The sequence below is a fragment of the Lepidochelys kempii genome, chromosome 10 (genome assembly GCF_965140285.1).
Source record: "Lepidochelys kempii isolate rLepKem1 chromosome 10, rLepKem1.hap1, whole genome shotgun sequence".
Classification (NCBI taxonomy): Eukaryota; Metazoa; Chordata; order Testudines; family Cheloniidae; genus Lepidochelys; species Lepidochelys kempii.
In genome coordinates, this window is record NC_136389.1 from 70758985 (window position 1) to 70781062 (window position 22078).

Here is a 22078-nt window from a genome sequence, read left to right on the forward strand (position 1 = left end):
CCTGACAGAATTGCCATCTGCTTTGCAATGACTGGAATGCCAAGTGCACTGAGGAATTCAGGGAAAAGTTGATTCTTGCACTGGGGGTGGGGAGACAGACTATCGCCAGCTGCTCAGTGAGCTTAGCAGAACCTACTTGAGCTTAGAGAGGAGACCAGGGAAAGAATCCACTGGTGGTTGAGAAGATCCAGAGGGCTTGGAGGCCAGTCACTGGGGCTGGGAAACGTCTTGTGAAAACTGAAATGAGGCAGCATGAAGCTAGAGCAGGGGTGGGCAAACCTTTTGGCCCAAGGGCCACATCTGGGTCCAGAAATTTCATGGTGGGCCGTGAATCGGGGGTTGGGCTGTGGGAGGGGGTGAGGGCTCCAATTGGGGGTGGGCTCTGGGGTGGGGCCAGAAATGAGGAGTTCAGGGTGCGGGAGGGGACTCCAGGCTGGGACCGAGGGGGGTGAGGGCTCCGGCTGGGGATGTGGGCTCTGAGGTGGGGCTGAGGGGTTGGGGGTGCAGGAGAGTGCTCCGGGCTGGGACTGAGGGATTCAGAGGGCAGGAGGGGGATCAGGGATGGGGCAGAGGGTTGGGGCACGGGAGGGGTGTAGGTTCTGGGGGGCGCTTACCTCAAGCAACTCCTAGAAGCAGTAGCAAGTCCTCCCTCTGGCCTCTAAACAGAGGTGCAGCCCGGCGACTCTGCGAGCTGCCCTGTCCACAGGTGCCACCCCTGCAGCTCCCATTGGCCATGGTTCCCAGCCAATGGGAGCTGCAGGGGCGGCGCTTGGAGTGGGGACAGCATGCAGAGCCCCCTCGCTGCCCCTATGTGTAGGAGCTGGAGAGGGGACATGCCACTGCTTCCAGGAGCCGCACGGAGCGGGGCAAGTCTCAGACCCCGCTCCCCCGTGGGAACTCGAGGGCTGGATTAAAATGTCTAGAGGGCCAGATGCGGCCCCCAGGGCATAGTTTGCCCACCCCTGAGCTAAAGGAAACCTTAAATATCCCCAGCCTCTACCCTAGTGGGGCAGTCTGACTTGTCAGGTTGGAGGCTGATGCTTGGTGTCACTGGCCTTAGAAGTGAATACTTTGTTGGATTGCTAATTTACAAGGATCAACTGAATTTAACAGAAGCTGTTAATTTTTAACCAGTCACATACTTAGTAGCAACTATCCCTGTTCCTCAGTCGGGAGCTCTCCAAATGCCTTCATTATGTGTCAGCTGCTGGTTATGAGAGAGAAATCTCAAAGAAGTGGAGCCCTTCACAGGCACACGCTGTTTGGCTTTCGCCTGAAGGACACATCAGGCTTTTGCTCCTGGACACACACCTTCAGACTTCCCAAGTTGGACTACCCTGCAGAGCAAGCTCCTCTTTGGGACTCCTGCCCCTCTCACCTGCCATATCTCTCTTCTCCCAGCCTCGCTGGGGCAGCTATAGGCCTTGAGTACAAGGCGAAGTAGAAATAGGAGACAGTAAACCCTAACTCACTCTGAGCCCCATTCTCCATGCCTTATGACATAAAACTTCCTGGCTTCAGTGTGGATGTGTGAGGAAGGAATGATCAGGTCCTTCAAAGCAATGGGTATGGCTGCTTGCATTTTCCTAGCCTGTGTCTGGGAGGAGTGGTATGGAGGTGAGCCTGCAGCCAGATGGCATGTGGAGTTTGGTGGTATGCTTGAGGCATGTGAACAGCTGCACTCAGGCCAGAAGGTGTCCAAGAGATGTGCGGACATACTGCTATACCCAGGCTGCCCTGCAGGTAGTGGGTTTCTCACCAGTAAGAAAGCAGGAATGATGGGCAAGGGGAAAGGGAGAACCCGGTCTGGAATTGAACAAATATAACAAGGTGGGAGGAGGTGACCCAGCCATCTCCAGAGACACCTGTCTGCCAGTTCTGGTCAGATTTGATTTAGAGTGTTAATAGGAGTAGCTGGCTGAGTACTGCATCCTCTCCGAGCAACTATCGCAGTCTTGGAGCTGGTCATTTGATAGCTCCTTGATGCTTGTCAAAGGCGTAAGCCGGAGCAATGCTGGGATTAGATGTACCTGCTGCCCTTGGAGAGCACATGGGGAGATGCAGCTTTTCCCCCTCCCCCATCTCAGGATTGAGCTCTTACTAATCACTGTAACCATGACAACCAGAAGAGACAGGCGGCAAAAGCAGCTATCAACATGGCAACGTCCTCGGCTCAGGGCAACAAAACCCAGTTAAAACAGCCGCTTGGAGAAGAAAGAGCAGCCAGCAAACAGCCTGGGCTCTCCTGCTCAGGGGGGGAGGATGCAGCAGCGCACATAGCTACTCTGCACGTGGCCGAGGTCATTTCCCACCCTTTGGCCCAGTGTCTGGGCAAGGCCCCCGTCCTCATTAAGCCTCCCCAGGGTGGGATGCAGCAGCCTGAGCTAGATGACAGCAGGGTCAAATGAACCTGCTACTCAGAGCAACCGGCGCAAGGACATCTCCTGAGAATGGTGCTTGCCAGCCCTGGAGACAACCCCGGAGCAGGCTCTTACAACAACTCTGTTCACAATGGCCAAAAAACTGCTACTGGGACTATGCTCATGCCAATACTTTCTACGAGGGGGTTAGTAGCTAGTGTCACCTGCAGGGTAGGCCCCATGCTCACACTCTTGGTCCCTCTTTCTCATTTTCTTTCCTACCCCGAGGGAAGGTTTTCAGTGCTGCTTATTCCATTTTCTAGCTAGAGGCTGAGTCCAGCGTCCAACCAAGTTAGACATGCTGTTATTGGTAGAGATAGCTGGGCACTGTCTCTCTCCCAGCCAGTGCGTGCAGAGCACTGATAAAAGCAAGGGACAGGCATGGGCATTAATTCCATTTTTTGGCTAAAATGTGTGCCTGTTGGGAGGGAGAAGGAAAGTAGCGCTTGGCAGCCAAACAGCTCTGCTTTCCAACCCCTCATCTAGTTCGTTGTCTCTCTCGGCTCATCGTGTGCTGATTAAGGGAAAGGTGAAACTGACCTGAAGGACTGAAAGTACTTTTTAAAGCTAGCTATAGCCTAGGGCCAAGAGACTATTTTCTTTTAAAGCTGCAATTCTGTATACCCACACTGACTGCTGTGAATCTCTTGTCTAGCCCTCCCCGCTCTTCCCACCCAACATTTTGGAGAATAAAATCCCTATTCTGCCTGCACCTGCTCCTTCCAAAATAGGTTTGAAGTTAAAGAGGCATCTATATGAGGGCCTGGCTGGCCCAGAAGCAGGGTGCTGGAAGCATTTCTCTTCTACAGGGCCTGTTTAAACCCAGCTGTGCTTATCGCTACCCTCCAGTGGTCCTTCATTGACATCTGAGGAATGAGTTGAGCGTGACAATATTCACTTCCTGCTGCAGAGGTGCCTGTATCACACCAAACACCAGCACACAGGGTGGCAATCTCAGCAGAGGGAAAAGATGGACTGGCTGCTGCTGGTCAGGCCCATTGGAAAGGGAGCTTTGTTTGCAGCTGTCCAGCTGGCTACGGTTCAGTGGGTAAATGGACAATATCAGCGTGGCTCTCATTGTTGGCATTAAACAGACTCTTTACCAACATCCACAATGATGAAGCATTTTGATGCATGTTGGGTGCAACAAAGACTGTTGGAGGGAGGAGTAGGGAGAGAAGCTGCACCTGATATTCCCCCTTCCTCCCTGGAATAAGGAGAAATGCATTGGGGGCTGACACTGGAGGTTAGTCTGACTCTTGTTTTCTAGACTTTTTTGGGCAGAGTGTGGTCCTGACTGCTCAGTTAATCCGTCATCTGCTTCTGTGATGGACCCTGCAGGAGCAAATGAAGGCCAGAGTCCAGGTCTGTGCAATGGGTGGCATGAGGGCTATTCCTGACAATTACTGGAGAAAGTTGCTTGCCTCAAGGCAGGAATGGGAAGAGATTAGAATAATCTTTCAACACTTCAGCCTGTGACCTGCCAGAGGGACCGATTAGGAGGGCTGTGAGCGTGGCTCTTGCTCAGCTCTGTTTTTCTTATGCGACACTGAGTCCAGTCTGCTGTAGGAAATGCAACCTGTTCTTGGACATGGTAGTTAGTGGAGGAAACAAGGACGCATGATTAAAATGGACCAGTAGTGAAACTGTTATCCAAATGGTTTTGGACAAATATAGAACATGAACCCAGGCCATTCCTGTTTTTCACTTTGGCTTTGCCAATCAGAATCCTAACTGGTGAGATATTACAGGTCCTAAACTTGCTCTGATTTTACCTAGCTCTAAAGAAGGGATCTGTGCATAGCAGAGAGAGCCTCATGGACATACCCTTGGAACTTCCCTATGGCCAGACCCATGGAGCATTTCAGAACCAGAGCGGGAGGGAAAGGAAAGTTTTTTGAGGGGTGTCATTTCCACATAGAGAAATTAAAATTTACTAAAGAGGAGCAAGTTGGGAGTCAATGCCCAAGGGGATTGTCAGGCCAGTATTAAAGGCAGCTAAGTGAATACTCCCCATGTCACTTCATGCAAATGTCAGGGATACATGGAAACTCAGCTGCTTTTTTGGGTATTGGGAGAGGATGAGATTTGGGAAAGCAGGGTTCTTCCCTGCTAGGGAAGGGGAATGAGTCATGTGAATAGCTGTCAGAGTAGCAGCTGTGTTAGTCTGTATCCGCAAAAAGAAAAGGAGGACTTGTGGCACCTTAGAGACTAACTAATTTATTTGAGCATAAGCTTTCATGAGCTACAGCTCACTTCATCGGATGCATTCAGTCAGACTGAATGACTCAAATGAATTTATATGCACAAATAAATTAATTAGTCTCTAAGGTGCCACAAGTCCTCCTTGAATAGCTGTAAGTCCTTAGAATACAGTTACTGCTGCAGTGGTCCCTGTTCATACTGCCAGACGCTTTTGGTAACACGGACGTCTCTAGACTGAGCTGGAGGCTCAGCACGGGAGAAGATTTGGATAATTATGGCAGAATATAACCAACCAGTTTCTGTACTTTGATCCAAGACTTCTCTCTTCTTGAGCTGCTCCTGTTTCATTCCCTTCATCTTTGCTTAGCATTCAGTCCCCTGCCCCATGTGTTTGCTCTGCCTACTTCCTCTAGAACAAAAAGAAAAGGAGGACTTGTGGCACCTTAGAGACTAACCAATTTATTAGAGCATAAGCTTTCGTGAGCTACAGCTCACTTCTTCACAGTAGCTCTAAACTGACTACATTAGCTACTCCCAGGAACAGCCTCACTTGGCTTGGGCATAGGGGAAGAGTTACTGGGGCTTTCCAGCTGGTGCAAGATTTCAGTTCAGATAGGAGCCCATGTAGACTCTCCAGCACTCAGCAGATGTGGGGCCCAGTGAGGGAAGGATCATGAGCATCTGAGAAACAAAAGGGAGGGGGGTGGGTCAGTGGGACAGGAGAGCTTTGCCACTGCTTTTACAGGAAGGCTGAGAACACAATGCTTCCTCCTACACTGGTGCTCAGTTTTCTCACCAGCTGTTGTTTAGCTGCCCAGCAGGAGCTTGATCAGCAAAAGGAAAAGAGCCACTGTCTGCCTACTTCTCCTGGTACCCCCTCCCCAAGTGAAATGTGCTGCCTACCCCCACCATTATCTCAGGAACTTGGATGCCATTAGCTAGCTGAAAAGCAAAACCTCCAAGCACTCACTGCTGTTGAGTGCCAATTAATGCCTGAGCCTCTTCCTGGGGAGTAGAGAGCATTATGAAAGCAAGAAAACAATCTGAAGACCCTTGACCTAATTTGGCCTGAGAGGTTGCATGCTAAGAACCTGGAGAGGTAACTAGGAAAGGAAGAGAGATGGCCAAGGTAAAGAGGCTTGAGCTGGGTTGGTATCAATGATTTGTTTTGCAGACTGGAGAATACCTCTATTTATGCCAAAGTCTCAGTGCACAGGAAGAGCAGAATCATGACCTCAGTTGGATCCCCTCCACCCTTTAGGGGAGTTCATAAGGCTTCGTAGTTAGGAATGTCCAATCATGGAGTTAATTTGATTTACCCTCTATAACTGAGCATGATTTTGGCCCACTACCACTTTGCCAATGTAAGGGAGTGTAATTCCACTGCAGTGCTCCTGAGGATGATTTCTGGTTACAAACATTTCCCCCTAGGGGCAGTGAGGGAAAACTAAGGCAAAGCCCTACCACAGGCACACATTGGGCTGAAGTAAACCACCCCAGCTACTGCAGTTTATTGGCAGTGGAAGCTCTGCCCTCTTCTCTTCCTCACTTGCACTTGGTTAATGGATTAATGGTTCAACTGAAACATGCAAAGGAATTGGGCACCGGACTTGTCACCAACAACCATTTACAGCTCAGCTACAAAGGAAATAGTGAATCACTGGTTGAGCAAACAATGATGACCATTGCTCCAGCTCCAGGGTGGAAACTGCTTGGTGCAGGAACTAGGAAGGGGGTTCCCCCACATACAGCAGTGCACTGTGAGGGATGAGTTTTTGTGGCTTTTGTTCAAAGCACCAAACACAGATGCACAAGGAAGACTTTGGCACTTGGGTCCAACCTAAATTCCCGCTAGCGAGCACGCAGAAAGCGGTCTCATACTTGACATTACCGAGCTGCTTCATGCCAGGCTCACGCTGAGCCCAAGTGGGATTGACAAACTAGTCATTTCCCTGTTCCTGTCTTGCCTGATCCACTAAGTGTGCTTTTACATCAAAAAAGGTGATGGTGCCCCTTTTTGTTCTATAGCCCAGGGATTAGGGCACTCACCGCTTATGTCGGAGCCCTGGGTTCAAATCCCCATTCTACCTGATTCAGAAGCATGAACTCATGTCTCCCACCTTCAAGCTGAATGCCCTTGGCACTGGGCTATAGCAAGGGGGCCCGAAGCAGGAGTGCCACAATCATCACTTTTTTTTTTTTGCAAGAAAGGACTGCAGCCTTGAGTCATGAAGTGAAAGCTACAATGGTAGGCAGAGAGTTATCAAAGCAAGGAAGCGAGAAGCCTCCCTATGCCAAGTGAGTGCCAGGGCAAACAGAGAACTCCTGAGAGGAGAGAAGTCAAACAGGGGCTGAAGAGTCTGACCAGAACAAAATTACTAGGACCAAATGGTGCTGCGCAGGGAGGAACAGCAGCTAAGCAAGCCAGCATGGAACTGTACATCACCCAAGCACCAGGGAAAGCAATTAAAACTTGTAAATCCTGGTGGCTGACTCAAATCGGGTTTTAATTAACGGTTGAAATGGAATTGTAAAGAAATCCTGTAATTAAGTGCTCTTGAGGTCCATTCGTACCCAAAAAGCACAACTGAGCACACGGCCCTAAAAGATCTGCAGCAGATTTTCATCTGCAGCACAGTGTGTGAAGGTAACTGTCCCACACAAGGGGTGTAAGAGTCCAGTTTGGAGGCAATTCTGCTCTTCCCCAAGGCTAAAAGTTGCAGCACGGGCCTAAGCTTTGCAGAACAAAGAGGGTTAAAGCTGCAGCAGAGTCAAGGCTCCCGTGCTCTTCCACTCACACTTTATGAGCGATTGGCCTGGCCTCAGATTGTCCATTTTTCAGCAGTGAAGTCAAAGAGAGAAAGGAGGTGGATGTGGTGGATTTGAATTCACAAACAAGCTCTGTAGTTGACACATTGTGTTTGCAAGCCCATGAAGATTATGCTGAGCTGGGGGACTGGAAGAGAAACAAACATGTCAAGATGTTCTATATGGCCAGCTAATGAACAGATGGAAAGGTAATGCCAGGTACTTCTGGCCAGGTACACAGGGATTCTAAGAGAGAGCTAGGCAAACATCAATATAGGATAGGAAAAGACAGAGATAGGCAATGGGGCGAGACAGAACAGCAGAGAAGAGATGAGAAACTTCTTTACTGCACATACAGTGCAAAGAGTTTGTTGGCTTCATGTATCTTTTACAAATGCTGAGGAACCAACAGTGTTAAAAGCCCCGTCTTCATAATTGCTAAGAGAGGGGGAAAGGCCAAGCTTTACTCTAGATTTGGCCTGGACCTACAGAGGGTATAGGTGATGAGCGTGTGACTCAAAAAAAACAAGACCTCCCCACAGCACTTATTTTTTCACTCCCTTGTACCATTTACACTTAGAAGCACTTCTTGCTGCCCCACTGGTGCTCACAGTACCATTGGATTGAGCAGCACATAAGCTACTTGTATTCAAGAGTGAATATTTAGATTGCTCCAGAAAACATATATCATCATCTTCATAAAAGTCTGTGTCTGTTCAGCAATGCTCAGACATGCACCTGTTTAGAACTATGCCATTTTTTTTGCTGGATAGTGAATACACATATTCTGGGATACTGCTACTTGTTAAGTATGTGTGGGATACACACGACTACTTGCTGAACCCAGCACTAAAGATGATCAAGCTTTACCCACATCTCCATGTACACTCTCCCTGGCCATTAATGAAGCATGTGGTTAATATTTTTCTGTAGAGTCTACAACTGACCCAGCATCTCCTCCTGGACAGTGTTTGGAAGTCAGCAGAAGCCCAGAAACCCCTTTCCTGGGGTTGGGGGAAAGCTCTCAACTTTTTGAGTGATTAAATCAAATCAGTGGGGACCCTGCTATAGGAAAAAGCTTCTCTTCCCCATCCTGCAGTCTTGTGAATTGTAAAGGGACTTCCCCCTACTTTAAAACAACTTCCCCTCTGCCCAAATTCACATACACAGAGCTGGAATGAGGTAGGAGGAGTCATTTAAGCCTTGTTTTGTCATTGGTTAAATTTAGCTGGGTAGGCTCCTCTAAACAGCCTGATTTCATTAGCTTTCTGCACATCTCACAAAGCCATGAATGAGTTAAACATTGCCGTGTTGCTATGGCACCCTCTCTCTTTAAAGGGGAAGAGAATAGCTAATTACACTGTTTGAGAAACTAAAGAGGAAGCAAAAGAAAAGAGAAATAATGGAACAGAGAAGCCTGGATTTGTGCTAGACCTGGCAGATAGACCAAAGGAGAATCTGTGCTCATTAACATCCCTGATAGAGGAAGTACTTGCCCAGTGTTTGGGATATGTAACCAATGCTTCTTTCTGTTCCTCTTGGTCTCCTCCTGGAGCAAACTTCCCTCAGCCAGGAAGAGACACCTTCCTCAGTTGCTAGAGTTACCACCTCTCTTTCACACTCCCGAGTGCCCATAGCCTACGACAGGTTTCAGAGTGGTAGCCCTGTTAGTCTGTATCAGCAAAAACAACGAGGAATCTTTGTGGCACCTTAGAGACTAACACATTTATTTGGGCATAAGCTTTCGTGGGCTAACACCCACTTCATCAGATGCATGGAGTGGAAGACTCCTTATTGTTTTAGCCTACGAGACTCTCCTTAGGTGGAGCTGAAATAGGTGGCAGCAAATAGCAGGTACATTCCAGGCAGATAGGTCCTGCCTCTAGCCAAGGGCAGCATTGGCCTGACCTAGCATTTTAAATTTCTTGGGCAGCATTTGGTTGTTCCTCAGGCCTCCTAATCCCCTACTTACCCTCTCCCTTTGAACCCTGGCACAGCAGGTGCAGTTGGCATGAGAGAGGACTGAAAATACTGCATGCAGAAATAGGTGGGGAAAAATGTACCAGCGACTGTATGTGCATTTCACAGTGCTAGCTATGGATGGAGTTGGCACAGGCACAGCAATGATGCCGTAGATCAAAGCTGGCAAGATTCCTGCTTCAGTAGAACTGGGGTTTTCTATTAGTAAATACCACCAATAAGCCAACTGCAGCAAAGGCAAAATGAAGCAACAAAACAAACCTACAGCAGCAATGACTTCAGACTCCTCCACTCAGCGCAACTAGAGGAGCTGGCTGTTCTGCACCCCTCTCACATAGCAGTACTGGGCTCTGGTGGGAACACCACGCTTTGTAAGCTAGATGGAGAGAAGAGGTTCTCCACTTCCAGCTTCCAAATCTCTGTGTTTGGATAAAAGGGAGATGAGAAAAATCTGCCAGTCATTGCAAGAGGGTCCCTTCCTAATGACAAGAGTAGCAGCACCTGGATTTGTCAAGAGCCACATATAGCAGTGACAGGAGGAAAACAGCAGTTGAGAGAATAATCCAAAATGCTTCCAAGTAGACATGGCCATCACAAAGACTAAAACATTTTATTTATTAACTTTACAGACAATGCTTCCTACTCAGAAAGTAAATACAGGCTCGCTTCAACCACTAGGCTAAAGACCAGGGTTGTGTCCATCCTCTAAGTTTCTCCTAGGAAAGGCTTCCAAGGAACACGTCCTGCCAAGATCCATCAAAGACAAAATTCAAAACTAGTTCACAGGGCACCAAGCTGATACTGTACATGGTGTCTCCCTTCCACTCCCCTCTCAAAGTCTTCGTGCCTTCCGAGGACGGCAGCCGTTGTGTGGAATTGGGGTATTGTCTGTGATGGAGATGACCTCCAAACCCCCCATGGTCAACCCCTTGATGGCAGACTGAAAGAGCAAGAGAATGGACATTAGACTGCATGCTGCACTATTACACCATCAGCACAGACCGGCAGAAAAGTGAAAGGTATCTTTGAGGAGGCAATCTGGAACAGGGCGATCTCTTTGGAATAGTCTTAACTATCAGGAAGCCCTGTTTGGTCCCAGATGGTCCATTCCTCCTGGCTAGGGCAGGATTGTTTCTTACAATGTATTCTCCATTGTTTTGCTACTCTAGTTTGAAGTGACGTAAACAATTTGGCTTTCACTCAGGCCCTTATACAAAATTATTCTAGGATCTCACCAGGAGGACATTTTTTTTTTCTTTTTGTGATTAATGCTTTGGGGTGACAAAACAGTAAATTCCCTCCAGCACCTCTGTCCTTCATATCAGTTTCAGAAAAGCAGGTTAACAGGCAACATAATTCTGTAGGCCTGAATAAAAAACCCTGCAGCCCTCAGAGAAAGGAACAAATAGGTGAGGGCTCATGCCAGTGAAGAGGAATCTTAGGCACTTACCATACGCCCAGGGCCCAGACCTTTCACCACCACTCGCACGTGGGACACACCCTTCCCGCAGGCTTTCTGTGAGGAAAAAAGAGCTTTTAGTGATGAAAGGCAGGCAGGTCAAAAGGTATCTCTCTGGATTAATCCCTTTCATCCACTCTCACAAGCTTCTTCAGATAGAAAGGAAAATGGAATCAAGAATGGTTCCTGGGAGATAAACATGGAGATCATTTGGATAAAGCCAGGGATTTGGGGAAAGATAGGAAATGCGTGGCCGGGGACAGATTTAACACAACATTATGTACAAAGAGGAAAGGGGAGCTGAGAAGGGAAGCTGTCTTGGGTCATGAGTTGAGGCAGCAGATGTTGTGTCCTTTTAAGGCTAGTAGGTGACCAAATTAGGGAGGGCCTAAAAGAACTTCAAATCAACAAACCTTACCGGTTTCTCCTAATGTGGCGCAGCACTACCACCTAGTGGAGATCTCTAACCCTCCCTGATGGTGCATGTTAAAAGTTGTCTGGGGACATGTTTACACTTTAAAATGCTACAGCCGCAGAGTTTCAGGGCTTGTCTACACTTAAAGTACTGCAGCTGCACTGAAGCACTTCAGTTAAAACACTACCTACGCCGACCGGAGGGCTTCTCCCATTGGTGTAGGTACTCCACCTACTCAGGTTAGGTTGGTTTAACTGCATTGTTCGGGGTGTGGATTTTTCACACCCCTTAGCAACAGAGTTATACTGACTTAATTTCCTAGTGTAGACTGATGGGGTTCTCCCATTGGTGTAGATAATCTACCTCCCTGAGAGGCAGAAACTGGATTGACAGAAGAATTCTTCTGTGAATTAGCACTAGGGTGACCAGATGTCCAGATTTTATAGGGACAGTCCTGATTTTTGGGTCTTTTTCTGATATAGGCTCCTATTACCCCCCACCTCCTGTCCCGATTTTTCACATTTGCTGTCTGATCACCCTAACTAGTACCATTTACATTGGGAGTTCCAATGGCATAGCTACATCTCTTGGGTGTAGATTTTTCACACTTGAGAACTATGCCAATGTTTGTTCCCAGTACTGACCAGGCCCCAGGATTACAGGGATAGAGGCTAATTTCTGACACTGGCTGTTTGTGAGGGGTAACAGTACAGCACTGCACCTGTATTCTAAGAATCAGTCCCCGATGCATAAGATTAGTGCTGGAAATGGTTCTTATTCATCTAAACCAATCGCAACATGTTGTTCTTCCCACAATAGGAAAGAAAAACTCCAGAGGCTAAAGGGTTAACTAGAGTGAGTTCTATCCAGTTCAGAATGGGGATACTTTAGGTTTTCATTCTCACTGCGCCCCATTCTGCAGTGCTGGAGTCTGGGACACAAGCAGTCTCATCTTCCCCCACACATCACACACAAAATTCGGTTCTTTTAGAAATACTTACACTAGATCCACAGGACCAGATATTAAACTCTTGTGTGAAACTGATAACTGAAAGTGCAACTGTGTCATATTCTCAAAGTCTGACCATGCTCTTTTAGGAATGAAGGGTTACCAGAATGGCTCAGATCTTTGGTGTGATATTCTGCCTCCAACAGCAGCTTACAGCTGAGACTTCACCAGGCCAACTATGCGGTGCTGCTCATGGAATAATTCTAAACACAGCAATTCCTTCCTGCCCCTCACACCTGCTCGGTTTGTGCCTAGATTTCATTTCCCCTTATTTGGCTTTTGAAAATAAATGGTCCATGTTTCAAGTGAGACCATCTGAGCAAAAGCTACTCTCAAGGCAGGGCCACAGCTCTGCACAAGGTAACAAGAATTTCTTACCCTGGATAAGCTTATAACTGAAATGGAAGCTCTGTCTCTCACAACAGCAACTGCCATTTTACCAATGAGTGACACTGCTTATGACAGCATCGATATGTGGAAGGAAAGTCACAGCTGAGTAACCTGTTTCCATCTGGGCTTAATAGTCAAATGAAATGTGCTGCTTAACATTTAGACCAATGGTTTAAACTACAACACTGTCCAAACTGGAGCCAAAAAAGGATAGGAAGTAACTTACATTTCTCCATTACAGGCCACTAAAGCCACCACATTTTCATTTAAAGCTCCCATTTCACATACAGTTTATCCAGGCTGAGATGCTCATCATGGCCCCCCACTCAAAGGAAACAAGGGCAGCAATGTGTAAATGGGGTGTACTGCTCAGACACACAGGAACTGGCAGACTCTACTTCTCTCCTCCAACAGAAGACAGAAATGGGAGAAGGAAGCAGAACTTCAGAGCCCATCCACAAATGCATTCTGTTGGCAATCACTGCACTACTAGCACACCTCCTCCGAACTCAGCAAGATTAGCCTCAACAAGCAGAGTGACCAGGCCAGACTCACCGCTGCTGCAGCAATGCCTGCAGTCTGTGCTGCAATGGCAGTGGCCTTCTTGGCATTTCTGAATCCTTCTGTGCCACAGGACGTATGGGCAAATGGCAAGTTCTCAGGACTGATGACCTGGATGTGGGTGCTGGGGATGAGAAAAAGGGGGGTAGGAAGCCATAAGAAAGTAATTCTCCAATCTTTTCTTGCTCTGATTATCTTCAAGGCCACCCAGAAGGCCCCACCCAATACCTCTACACTACTGCACTCTAGGCCAGTGGTTCTCAACCAGGGATACGCAGAGGTCTTCCAGGGGGTACATCAACTCATCTAGATATTTGCCTAGTTTTACAACAGACTATATAAAGGCTAGCGAAGTCAGTACAAACTACAATTTTAAACAGACAATGACTCGTTTATACTGGTCTATAGACTATACATTGAAATGTAAGTACAATATTTATATTCTCATTGATTAATGTTATAATTATATGGTAAAAATGAGAAAGTTAGCAATTTTTCAGTAATAATGTACTGGGACGCTTTTGTATTTTTATGCCTGAGTGTGTGAGCAAGTAGTTTTTAAGCAAGGAGAATCTTGCAGGTACACAAGACAAATCAAACTCCTGAAAAGGGTACAGTAGTTTGGAAAGGTTGAAAGCCACTGCTCTAGGCAACAATAGAAGGCTCTGCAGCAGCCCTGGTTTGTCTTAAGGGTGATGCTAGAGTGGCAGAATGAGAGAGTACTGTCTTTTGGGGTAATATACACCTGCCAGAAATTGCTCAAATTTCCAGACCCACTTTCCCACTGCATATGATTCACCACCTCTGCTTATTTTAAAATGTACAGAACACCTTTGTTAAGCTTCAGAGACCTTCACAGAATTATAAATTATGTCTCATTGGGGGACACCACTGAAATGCAACCACCTCTGGTGAACAACACGGCAGCTGTTCAACAGCTGAACAGCAATATTGCAACAATGTAGGACAGGAAATGATCAGATTCCTGTATCCTGTTAAAACTGCCTGTGGAATATAGGGGGGACAAGATGTAATTACCCATACCTGAATTTGGTCAAAACATGCGATCAACAGCTTTACTCTTGTGAAAGGCACTATGTGTTAATGGCCTTGGTCTTACATTTCCCATTACAGTTGGCACCTCCAGCACTGCACTGAACTATTGCTTCAGTACTGACTCATAAGAAAGAGTGCTGTCTCCTGAGTCACTACTTCCAACACTACTTCCCAGCCTTTTCCATAGAGACCTCCCATCTAGCCAAGATCAGGGCCCAGTTGCTTAGCTTGGGTGTTCTCAGCATAAAGCGGTACTGCTGCAGGCCCTTTTACATGGGACCTGTATACCAAGAAGTTTGTGTCTTACTTGTTGTACGTAGCTTTGATGTGAGCTATTGGGATATCTTCATATTTCTTTCCACCCCAAGTTAAGGAACTTCCTTGTCCTGGTACTGGGGGGAAAAGGCTGAAAAGTAAAATAAGAGGAATCAAATACTTGCAATATCACGCAATGGTAATTTTTAATACAGTCTTGGAATTTAGGAAAAATGTGGATTAAATGCTGCCAAACGAAGCTCAGAACTTCTTATATAAACTGTGTTTGCGATTGTTTCACGTCACTTGTTTCCCTTACTTTCCTGAAAGATGCTTGAGGTGATTCACCCCCCTGATGGGAGACAGATGAAGAGACTTTACACCACAGCTTGGTTTGGAGCCATACAGGATGCCTCACCTGAAGTCACTCTTGCTTTGGTTTGCTGTCACCTCAGGTGCAACACTGGTATTCTCCATTTGTTCCTGCAACCTCTGGAAACCTGTGTGTATGTCACGACACAATGCAACATTGTAACCACTAGGTGAAAGAAGTGGGAGAAATAGATTAGGATTTCACAGCTACACAATAGTCTTTTACATTATCTTTTGCCACCTCACATAAGACCTCCCATAGTATATTTTCGCACAGGAAACAACCAAAGCTATTTGCTAACTGTAGGACTATCTCAAGCAGTCAACATCACCCTCACGGTTCCCCAGTCACCTTGAGGAATCAAGTAGTAACCACCCCAGGAACATCACTTTTTCAAAGGGACATTGTCAGGTGTCCACATTCCAGTTTTTTATAAAAACAAACAGTTGGGCAAAACTGAGGACTGTTTTCACAATAAAAATAAACTCAGACAGCATGCTGGCAGTGCACAAGAAACAGAAATGGAAAGGGACTAGGCTAAGTTCACTGGCCAGGAGCTAGGGAGGAGCAAAAGCAAACAAACACTGAAATGAGCACTGAAAGGTATTTTGTTATAATCCTTTTAGTGGGACAGAGGAGGGGATTTTACGTTTCTGTCAAAATACAAACAAAATTAGACAACATCCATTCTGAAGAGAGACTTAACTGGGAGCACGTTTGAAAATAAGACTGTTCATCAATAAAACAGTAGTCTTGCCCAATCATTTCCTGCCAAGCCTATGCTATACCCTAAGAGCCTCAACCTCAAGCCCTGGATTTCTCTATTGGTCTTAGATTCTGCACAAGTTGATCTGTTGACATGGAAACAGCAGCAACAACACACAGTATGATCTTATTACAGGTGGAGTTGGGAAGGAGGGTGCTTGTTAAACATATGTAGTTTTAATAATTGAGCTAGTTCTACCCAAAACAATCTCTTCCTACCCAGCAGAGACCTTCCCTGTGTGTATCAATCAGAATTGCTGACTTCAGTAGCTACCTATGTTTCATTAGTTGGAAAGTGAACCGGTTTCTGTCTATTGCACCTCATGCTTCGTCTACACAAGGGTGAACGGAGTTGCAATGACAGGGCCCAAAGCCTGTAGACAGGAGCAGAACATGAAGACGGTGTGATTGCACAGGTATCCCCGGGGAACAGAACCTTTATTACCGGTGACCATACCCAGCCAGAGGGAGGCTAGCCCGAGTCCGCAGGGTTTTGGGGGGGGGGGGGGGCAGAACAAATGTTTTCATTTGCGCTCTGCGCCATCTGGCTCCGGAATCAGGAAAGATGAGAACAGCGAAGGAGCCCCACAGCGCCCCTTTGGCGGAGTCACTGCTTGGGGCAGGGGCAGCCTGAACCCACAATGCAGCCCAACGCGAAGGGCGGCTGCAGTCTGTAAACCACCCCCAGGGCGCTGCGGTCAGCCCAGCGCTGGGACCCCAACGCCCTGCCGGCCGCCCGCCCGCTCCGCCCCCCACTCCCCAGGCCCTGGCCGCCCGCTCCCCCCTTCACGCCCAATGCCCGGGCCGCCCGCTCCCCCCGCAACTCCCCGGCCGGCCGCCCGCTCCGCTCCCCGCACAGGCCCTGGCCGGCCCCCGCTCCAGTTACCCCAGTCCGGCCCCTAAGAACCGCTGCCAGGCAACCACCGGCACCCGGGTCATGGCCCTTCCCCGCTGCCGTCCGACCGGCCCCAGAGCGAGGAGCCAAGGGCCCAACCCGACAGAAGAGGGGAAAGGTCAGCGTCGTGCATTGTGGCCTATGGGAGGAAAGATGGCGGCGCCCGGATGGCCCTGTGGTGCGGTGCATTGTGGCCTATGGGAGGAAAGATGGCGGCGCCCGGATGGCCCTGTGGTGCGGTGCATTGTGGCCTATGGGAGGAAAGATGGCGGCCCCCATGCAGCGGGCACTGTGCGGTGCCGCGGTGCCATGGCGGTGGGCGCTTGGCCCTCGCTGGCTGGCCGCCGCGGCCGCGCCCCGGTGGCGGCTCGTGGGTGCGCTGTGTCTGCAGAGGCCGCCGAGCATCACGCAGGCCCTGAGCCCGGAGCAGGAGGAGATGGCGCAGCTGGTGCACCAGGTAGTGGGTTTGGGGGGAGGCGACCCTCCTGGGGCGGGGAGCAGGAAAACCCCCCGGCGTACCTGGGGATGGGGCTGGAGTCGGAGCCGCTCCCGCCCCCGGCACTGGAGCTGGTCCAGATCTGTGTAGGCCACATGCTGTGTTTCCCCCGGAGGAGACTGCTGCCTCCCCTTTGTCAAGCTCAGGCGTATCAGACCTGAGGAAAAGCAGTTTGTTGTGCCTCTGGGCTGGGACCCACCTGGAAAAGTCCCCTGTCTAAAATGCAAATAGTTTGTAAAGCACAAAGTTAAAACCCGGGTTAAAATGCCCCTTTGTAACTGTACTGGGGCAAGACACAGGCTGTGCCCCAGGAGTTTCAGCACTTTGATGCAGGAGTTGCTGGGTGAGGTTCCATGGGCTGTGATGCTCAATCAGCGTGTCCCCTTCTTGCTCTAAGCACTGTGACTCCGCTTCCATGAGTAGCGTTCTAGCGTATGGATGGTGTGGGGTGTGGATGGCGCACTAGGCATGTCCTTTGAGTCATGAATGCTATGTCCCCGGCTGCGCTAGTGGGAGCTGGGATCCCACAAGTGGTGGGGGTGACTTGTTGGGAAGAGAACACTCCCTTCTGAGGCAGTAATGACTCCAGTGCCTGGCTGTAGTTCTCAAAGGGGATATCCGCTATACGTCACATGGAGGCCATGTTACTGTGAAACCCTCAATTTTTGGATTTCCTGATTTATGTGCATTTAGATTCCAGACTACAATATTGTGCTAACATATTTTTTGTAGTGAGTACATAACTGTATTTACAGTGGGCTAGCATCTCCTTATGTCGTCAATATTAGATGTGATCTCTGCACAGTATAACTTTAACCTCTTGGGGTAGAGCATATTATGTTCTGGGCAGAGACTTATTGTCCAGCACAAAGAAATAAACGCAAGCCCTGTTTGTGGCAATAAAAAATTGCTTTATTCTCTACGTGTGACCTTGGATAACAGCGCTAGTAACTGTGACCCATAGTGGGGCTCCTGATACTTGACAATTCTCTATGGTGTTCTTTCCAGATAGAGGTGGAGAAAAGCAACTTTTCAGACCATGAGATCCGTCGCTTGGCAGAAGAGGAGCAGCTGCGGAAGATGAAAGACAATATACAGGATGAGGAAGCGGACTCTGGGCAAGCTATTGTGTTGGCCCAAGACCTGGAGGATGCCTGGGAACAGAAATTCCAACAGTTCAAAGCTGGCCCACGAATAACAGGTTCTGATCCAAGTTCTCTCAGCTGAGCAGGAGAGGGGTGGGGCCTCCCTGGTCTATCTGAACGTGGTTGACTTTGGTATAGTGGAGTGGAGGTGAGGCAGGGTGCTGAGCCTTCAGGAGGAGGGAGCTTCCATGGGACTCCCATGACTCCTTTCAGCTATTATAGGAGGAGTTATCTGGTCTGTGAAAAGAGCTGTGTTCTGTTCCTTTCCTCATAGAACCTTTGAGAGAGGATAAAGTATGGAGGCTAGTTATTCTGTCCTTATCAGAAAAACCATGACCAGCCTGACTCCCAGTTGTAGTTCACAAGAGCACACAATACTAGTGTTGTTTTTATGTAGGTCCTGCATAATCATTGACTATTAGTTATTAGGTACTAAGTTGAACTAGAAACTTCAACTACTTGCTTTAAATGGTCTTTTTTAAAAAGAAGAGCATCTAAAGTCCAGTCCTGCTTTCACCTTTATGAAACATGACTGAAAATCAATGGATTCTGTCCAGATCCCCAGGTGGCACCTATTCTGTTGTATGTAGGTTCTTATACTTTGCTCATCACGATAGTATCTGAGTGCCTTCCAGAATTGCATTAAATAACACGACTAACTTCTATCATATTCATATCATCTACCCAGTGGGAGAAGCATGTGTAGTGGAGTGTCTTGAGAACATAAGAATGGCCATACTGGGTCAGAACAATGGTGGTTCTAATCCATTATCCTGTCTTCTGACAGTCGCCGGTGCCAGATGCTTCAGAGGGAATGAACAGAACAGTGCAATTTTGAGTGTTCTATACCCTTTTGGGTAGTCCCAGTTTCGTGCAGCTGGAGGTTTAGGGGCACCCGGGGCATGGATTTGCGTCCCTGTCCATCAATGGCTATTTGCCAAGATGGTCCTATCCTTCATGAATTTACCTAATTTTTTTTTAACCCCATTATACTTTTGGCCTTCACAACATCTCATGGCAATGAGTTCCATAGGTTGACTGTGCATTGTGTGAAGAAGTGCTTCCTTTCTTTGATTTTAAAAAACAACAAAAACAACAAAACCTGCTGCCTATTAATTTTGTCCGGTGACCCCCTAGTCCTTGTGTTATGTGAAGGGGTAAATAACACTTCCTTATACACTTTCTCTACACCATTCATGATTTTATAACCCTCTATCATATCCCCCCTTAGCTGTCTCTTTTCTAAGATGAACAGTCCCAGTCTTTTTAATTTCTGCTTGTATGGAAGCTACCATATCCCTAATCACTTTTGTTGCTCTTCTCTATACCTTTTCCATTTCTAATATATCTTTTTTGTGGTGGGGTGACTAGAACTGAATGGAATATTCAAGGTCTAGATGTACCATGGGTTTATATAGTGGCATTATGATATTTTCTGTTTTATCTATCTCTTTCCTAATGGTTCCTAACACACTGTTTTTGACTGCCACCGCATATTGGGGAGATGTCTTGTTTTGGTAGGTTTTTTTATTATTATTATTATTTATTAATTAAATATACCTATTACTGTGGGTGTATGTTAGAAAAATCAATATCAAAGAAATGTGCCTTGCACTTGGAATGGAAAGTAGTGAGGTTTGTGATGTTTCTTATTTCTTGGGGGAATTTATTCCACAGTCTTGGACCACCCCTGGAGAAAGTTCCTAGAGCTGATGAGAGCATTTGTACCTAGAAGCATCACTCGGAATTGTTCCATGTGTCCTTGTTGTCAGGGGTCTGAGAGACAGGAAGGCATGGGCTCTGATGAGCTAGGTACTGGATGACCCCATCCCACTTGGAGCCTATCTGTCTCTGGAATCTGTTCTCTCTTGGCAGATGCTGATAAACGCAATGACCGGACATCTTTGAACAGGAAGCTGGATCGGAACCTGATGCTTCTGGTCAAAGAGAAAGTTGGCAACCAAGAGTTGTGGCTCCTTCCTCAAGCAGAGTGGCAGGCTGGAGAGACGTTGCGAAGCACTGCAGAGCGAGCTTTGGCTACTCTCTCGGGTAAGTCATCTGCTGTGCAGCTGCTGCCACCCCTTCCTGTCCTCATTTCTTTCTCTTGTGTCATTACTGGGATATTATCAGCTCATACTAGTAGAGCCCCATTATACTCCATTAGGATTGGCCAGAGAAAGGGCATGTAGTAGCAGATGGGGTGGGTTGAACCCAGTGGGGTCTCTGAGGAGAGTTGTGTCTGGGTAAAGTTGCTTAGAAGCCATGGGGTATTGCCCATTGCAGGGAGAGTTGCTCTACATTCCAGCTCAGCTACTAGTGTATAGGCTCTCGACAGGGGGCACTAGGTGCCCCAAGCTATGTCTACACTTAAAGCGGCATGTAGAGTACAGGTACCACACATGCAGCGGCAGTGAAAGGCAGGCTGCATCCACACTTAGTAGAGGCACCACAGAGAGAGACGTCGGCAGTGGAGATGCAGAGGGACACTGAAACTGCTTTTTTCAAAAAAAAAAAAATAAAATAGCAGCATAGACAGGGGAGGTGCTGCTTAGTATGTAGAGAGCCTGTGTGGGGTGCGTACCCGGAGTTCAGGCATGTAGGGCACTCCACTCATCAAAGCCATGCCTCACCATCTACCCTGTCATTTATACCCTGCAAGGGGTGTGTGTGTGGTGTCTGTACTCTGCACACCACCGTAAGTGTAGACTTACCCTGTTGTCGGGGAAAGGGCTTCTGTCTCCATCACACACACAGCCCATTAGCAGCCTTTCTTGGCACGTAAAGCCTATCCTCAGCCAGGTCTCTTCTTGCTTCCCAGCAGGGGAGCACTGTGGAAGCCGCACAGTTATCCTGACAAAGGGAGGGGGCATTTTATGATCCCCTGGACCACACTACCTCTGGCCAGTCTTTGCGTGGGGTTATTGAGACTCCAAAAAGGGTCCCTAAGAGGGAGGTATGGCACAGTGTGGACCTGTGGGAGGGGGTGTTGTTGCTAGAAAGAGATAACAGAATTGAACCAAAACTAAGCATGACGAGTCCTTTACTGTCCCACTGTTACCCCTTAGATGCGGCAGCTGCTGTCATTGTATGACCTGATCTCTTGCTTTGTTTTCTTTCCCCTCTGGACACCCTTGGACCTCACAGGAAATTGCATCCAGGCCAAATTCCTAGGGAATGCACCATGTGGGCTTTATAAGTACAAGTTCCCCAGGGCTCTCAGGACAGAGGGCAGTGTGGGGGCCAAAATATTCTTCTTCAAAGCTCTCCTCCAGAGCGGTGATCTGCCCCAGGCAGAGAGGAAAGAAGACTACGTGTGGGTCAGCAGGGGGGAGCTGGGGGATTACTTGAAACCGGACTACCTAACACAAGTCAACAGATTTTTGATGGACCAGTGAAAGTCAGGGCTGTGCTCCAAGCAAATGGGGAGGACGCAAAAAACAACTTCAGACAGGTGCATTGCCTCTGTGTACAGAGAGTGGCATTTGAAGAAGGATCCAACCTCCCCCTTGTTTTCTGTTCCTCTTCTCTAGGCCTGTATCAAATAAAAAATATTAAAACCTCTGCTAAGTGAAGAGTGTTGTGCTTATGTTGCACCCTTTAATGCCCCTAGGATTCTCCTTTTCCCCCCTCCCAGCTGTGCCATTCCCTAGGTCTGTGGTACCTCTCTTCACTGGATCCCCATAGTAGCCTGAAGCTCAAATGGTCTCTCTGAAAAGCTGTACTCTTCCTTTAGCAGCTGTTCCTCAATAAAAGGAGCAGTGAGTGAGCTCCCTTTACTTGCTTAGGTGGGATGAGACACTGTTAGAGGAGTAAGAAGGGGATTTACCAATTAGTTGCATTGGGAAA

General features: G+C 47.9%; 2 protein-coding genes across 3 annotated transcripts; one reads left to right on the plus strand and one right to left on the minus strand.

The window, feature by feature from the left end:
* Positions 1-9994: 9994 nt before the first annotated feature.
* Positions 9995-16733, minus strand: MRPS11 (mitochondrial ribosomal protein S11). 2 transcript variants are annotated; one of them, XM_073304178.2, is made up of 6 exons: positions 16583-16733; positions 14977-15096; positions 14611-14709; positions 13242-13371; positions 10864-10929; positions 9995-10353 (listed from the first exon to the last, which is right to left on the minus strand). In XM_073304178.2, the coding sequence occupies exons 1-6, from the start codon at positions 16633-16635 to the stop codon at positions 10246-10248; spliced, it is 576 nt and encodes a 191-aa protein (XP_073160279.1). In that variant the 5' UTR covers positions 16636-16733; the 3' UTR covers positions 9995-10245. The 2 variants fall into 2 exon arrangements, with proteins under 2 accessions (XP_073160279.1, XP_073160280.1); XM_073304179.2 differs by having other exon boundaries at positions 14977-15058; positions 16583-16729.
* Positions 16734-16799: 66 nt separating this feature from the next.
* Positions 16800-21799, plus strand: MRPL46 (mitochondrial ribosomal protein L46). Its single transcript, XM_073304177.1, has 4 exons — positions 16800-17048; positions 18096-18288; positions 20108-20281; positions 21377-21799. The coding sequence occupies exons 1-4, from the start codon at positions 16815-16817 to the stop codon at positions 21625-21627; spliced, it is 852 nt and encodes a 283-aa protein (XP_073160278.1). The 5' UTR covers positions 16800-16814; the 3' UTR covers positions 21628-21799.
* The last annotated feature ends 279 nt before the right edge of the window (positions 21800-22078 follow it).

What these genes read in the sequence shown, in the direction of transcription:
- MRPL46 (XM_073304177.1), top strand. Translation starts at nt 16,815, where the DNA reads ATGGCCCTGTGGTGCGGTGCATTGTGGCCTATGGGAGGAAAGATGGCG. An exon ending in TGGCGCAGCTGGTGCACCAG is followed by an intron (nt 17,049 to 18,095) that starts GTAGTGGGTTTG and finishes TGTTCTTTCCAG; the next exon opens with ATAGAGGTGGAGAAAAGCAA. An exon ending in AGCTTTGGCTACTCTCTCGG is followed by an intron (nt 20,282 to 21,376) that starts GTAAGTCATCTG and finishes TGGACCTCACAG; the next exon opens with GAAATTGCATCCAGGCCAAA.
- MRPS11 (XM_073304178.2), bottom strand. Translation starts at nt 16,635, where the DNA reads ATGACCCGGGTGCCGGTGGTTGCCTGGCAGCGGTTCTTAGGGGCCGGA. An exon ending in CAGGCATTGCTGCAGCAGCG is followed by an intron (nt 10,930 to 13,241) that starts GTGAGTCTGGCC and finishes TTTTCCTCACAG; the next exon opens with AAAGCCTGCGGGAAGGGTGT. An exon ending in GTCTGGGCCCTGGGCGTATG is followed by an intron (nt 10,354 to 10,863) that starts GTAAGTGCCTAA and finishes TTGCTCTTTCAG; the next exon opens with TCTGCCATCAAGGGGTTGAC.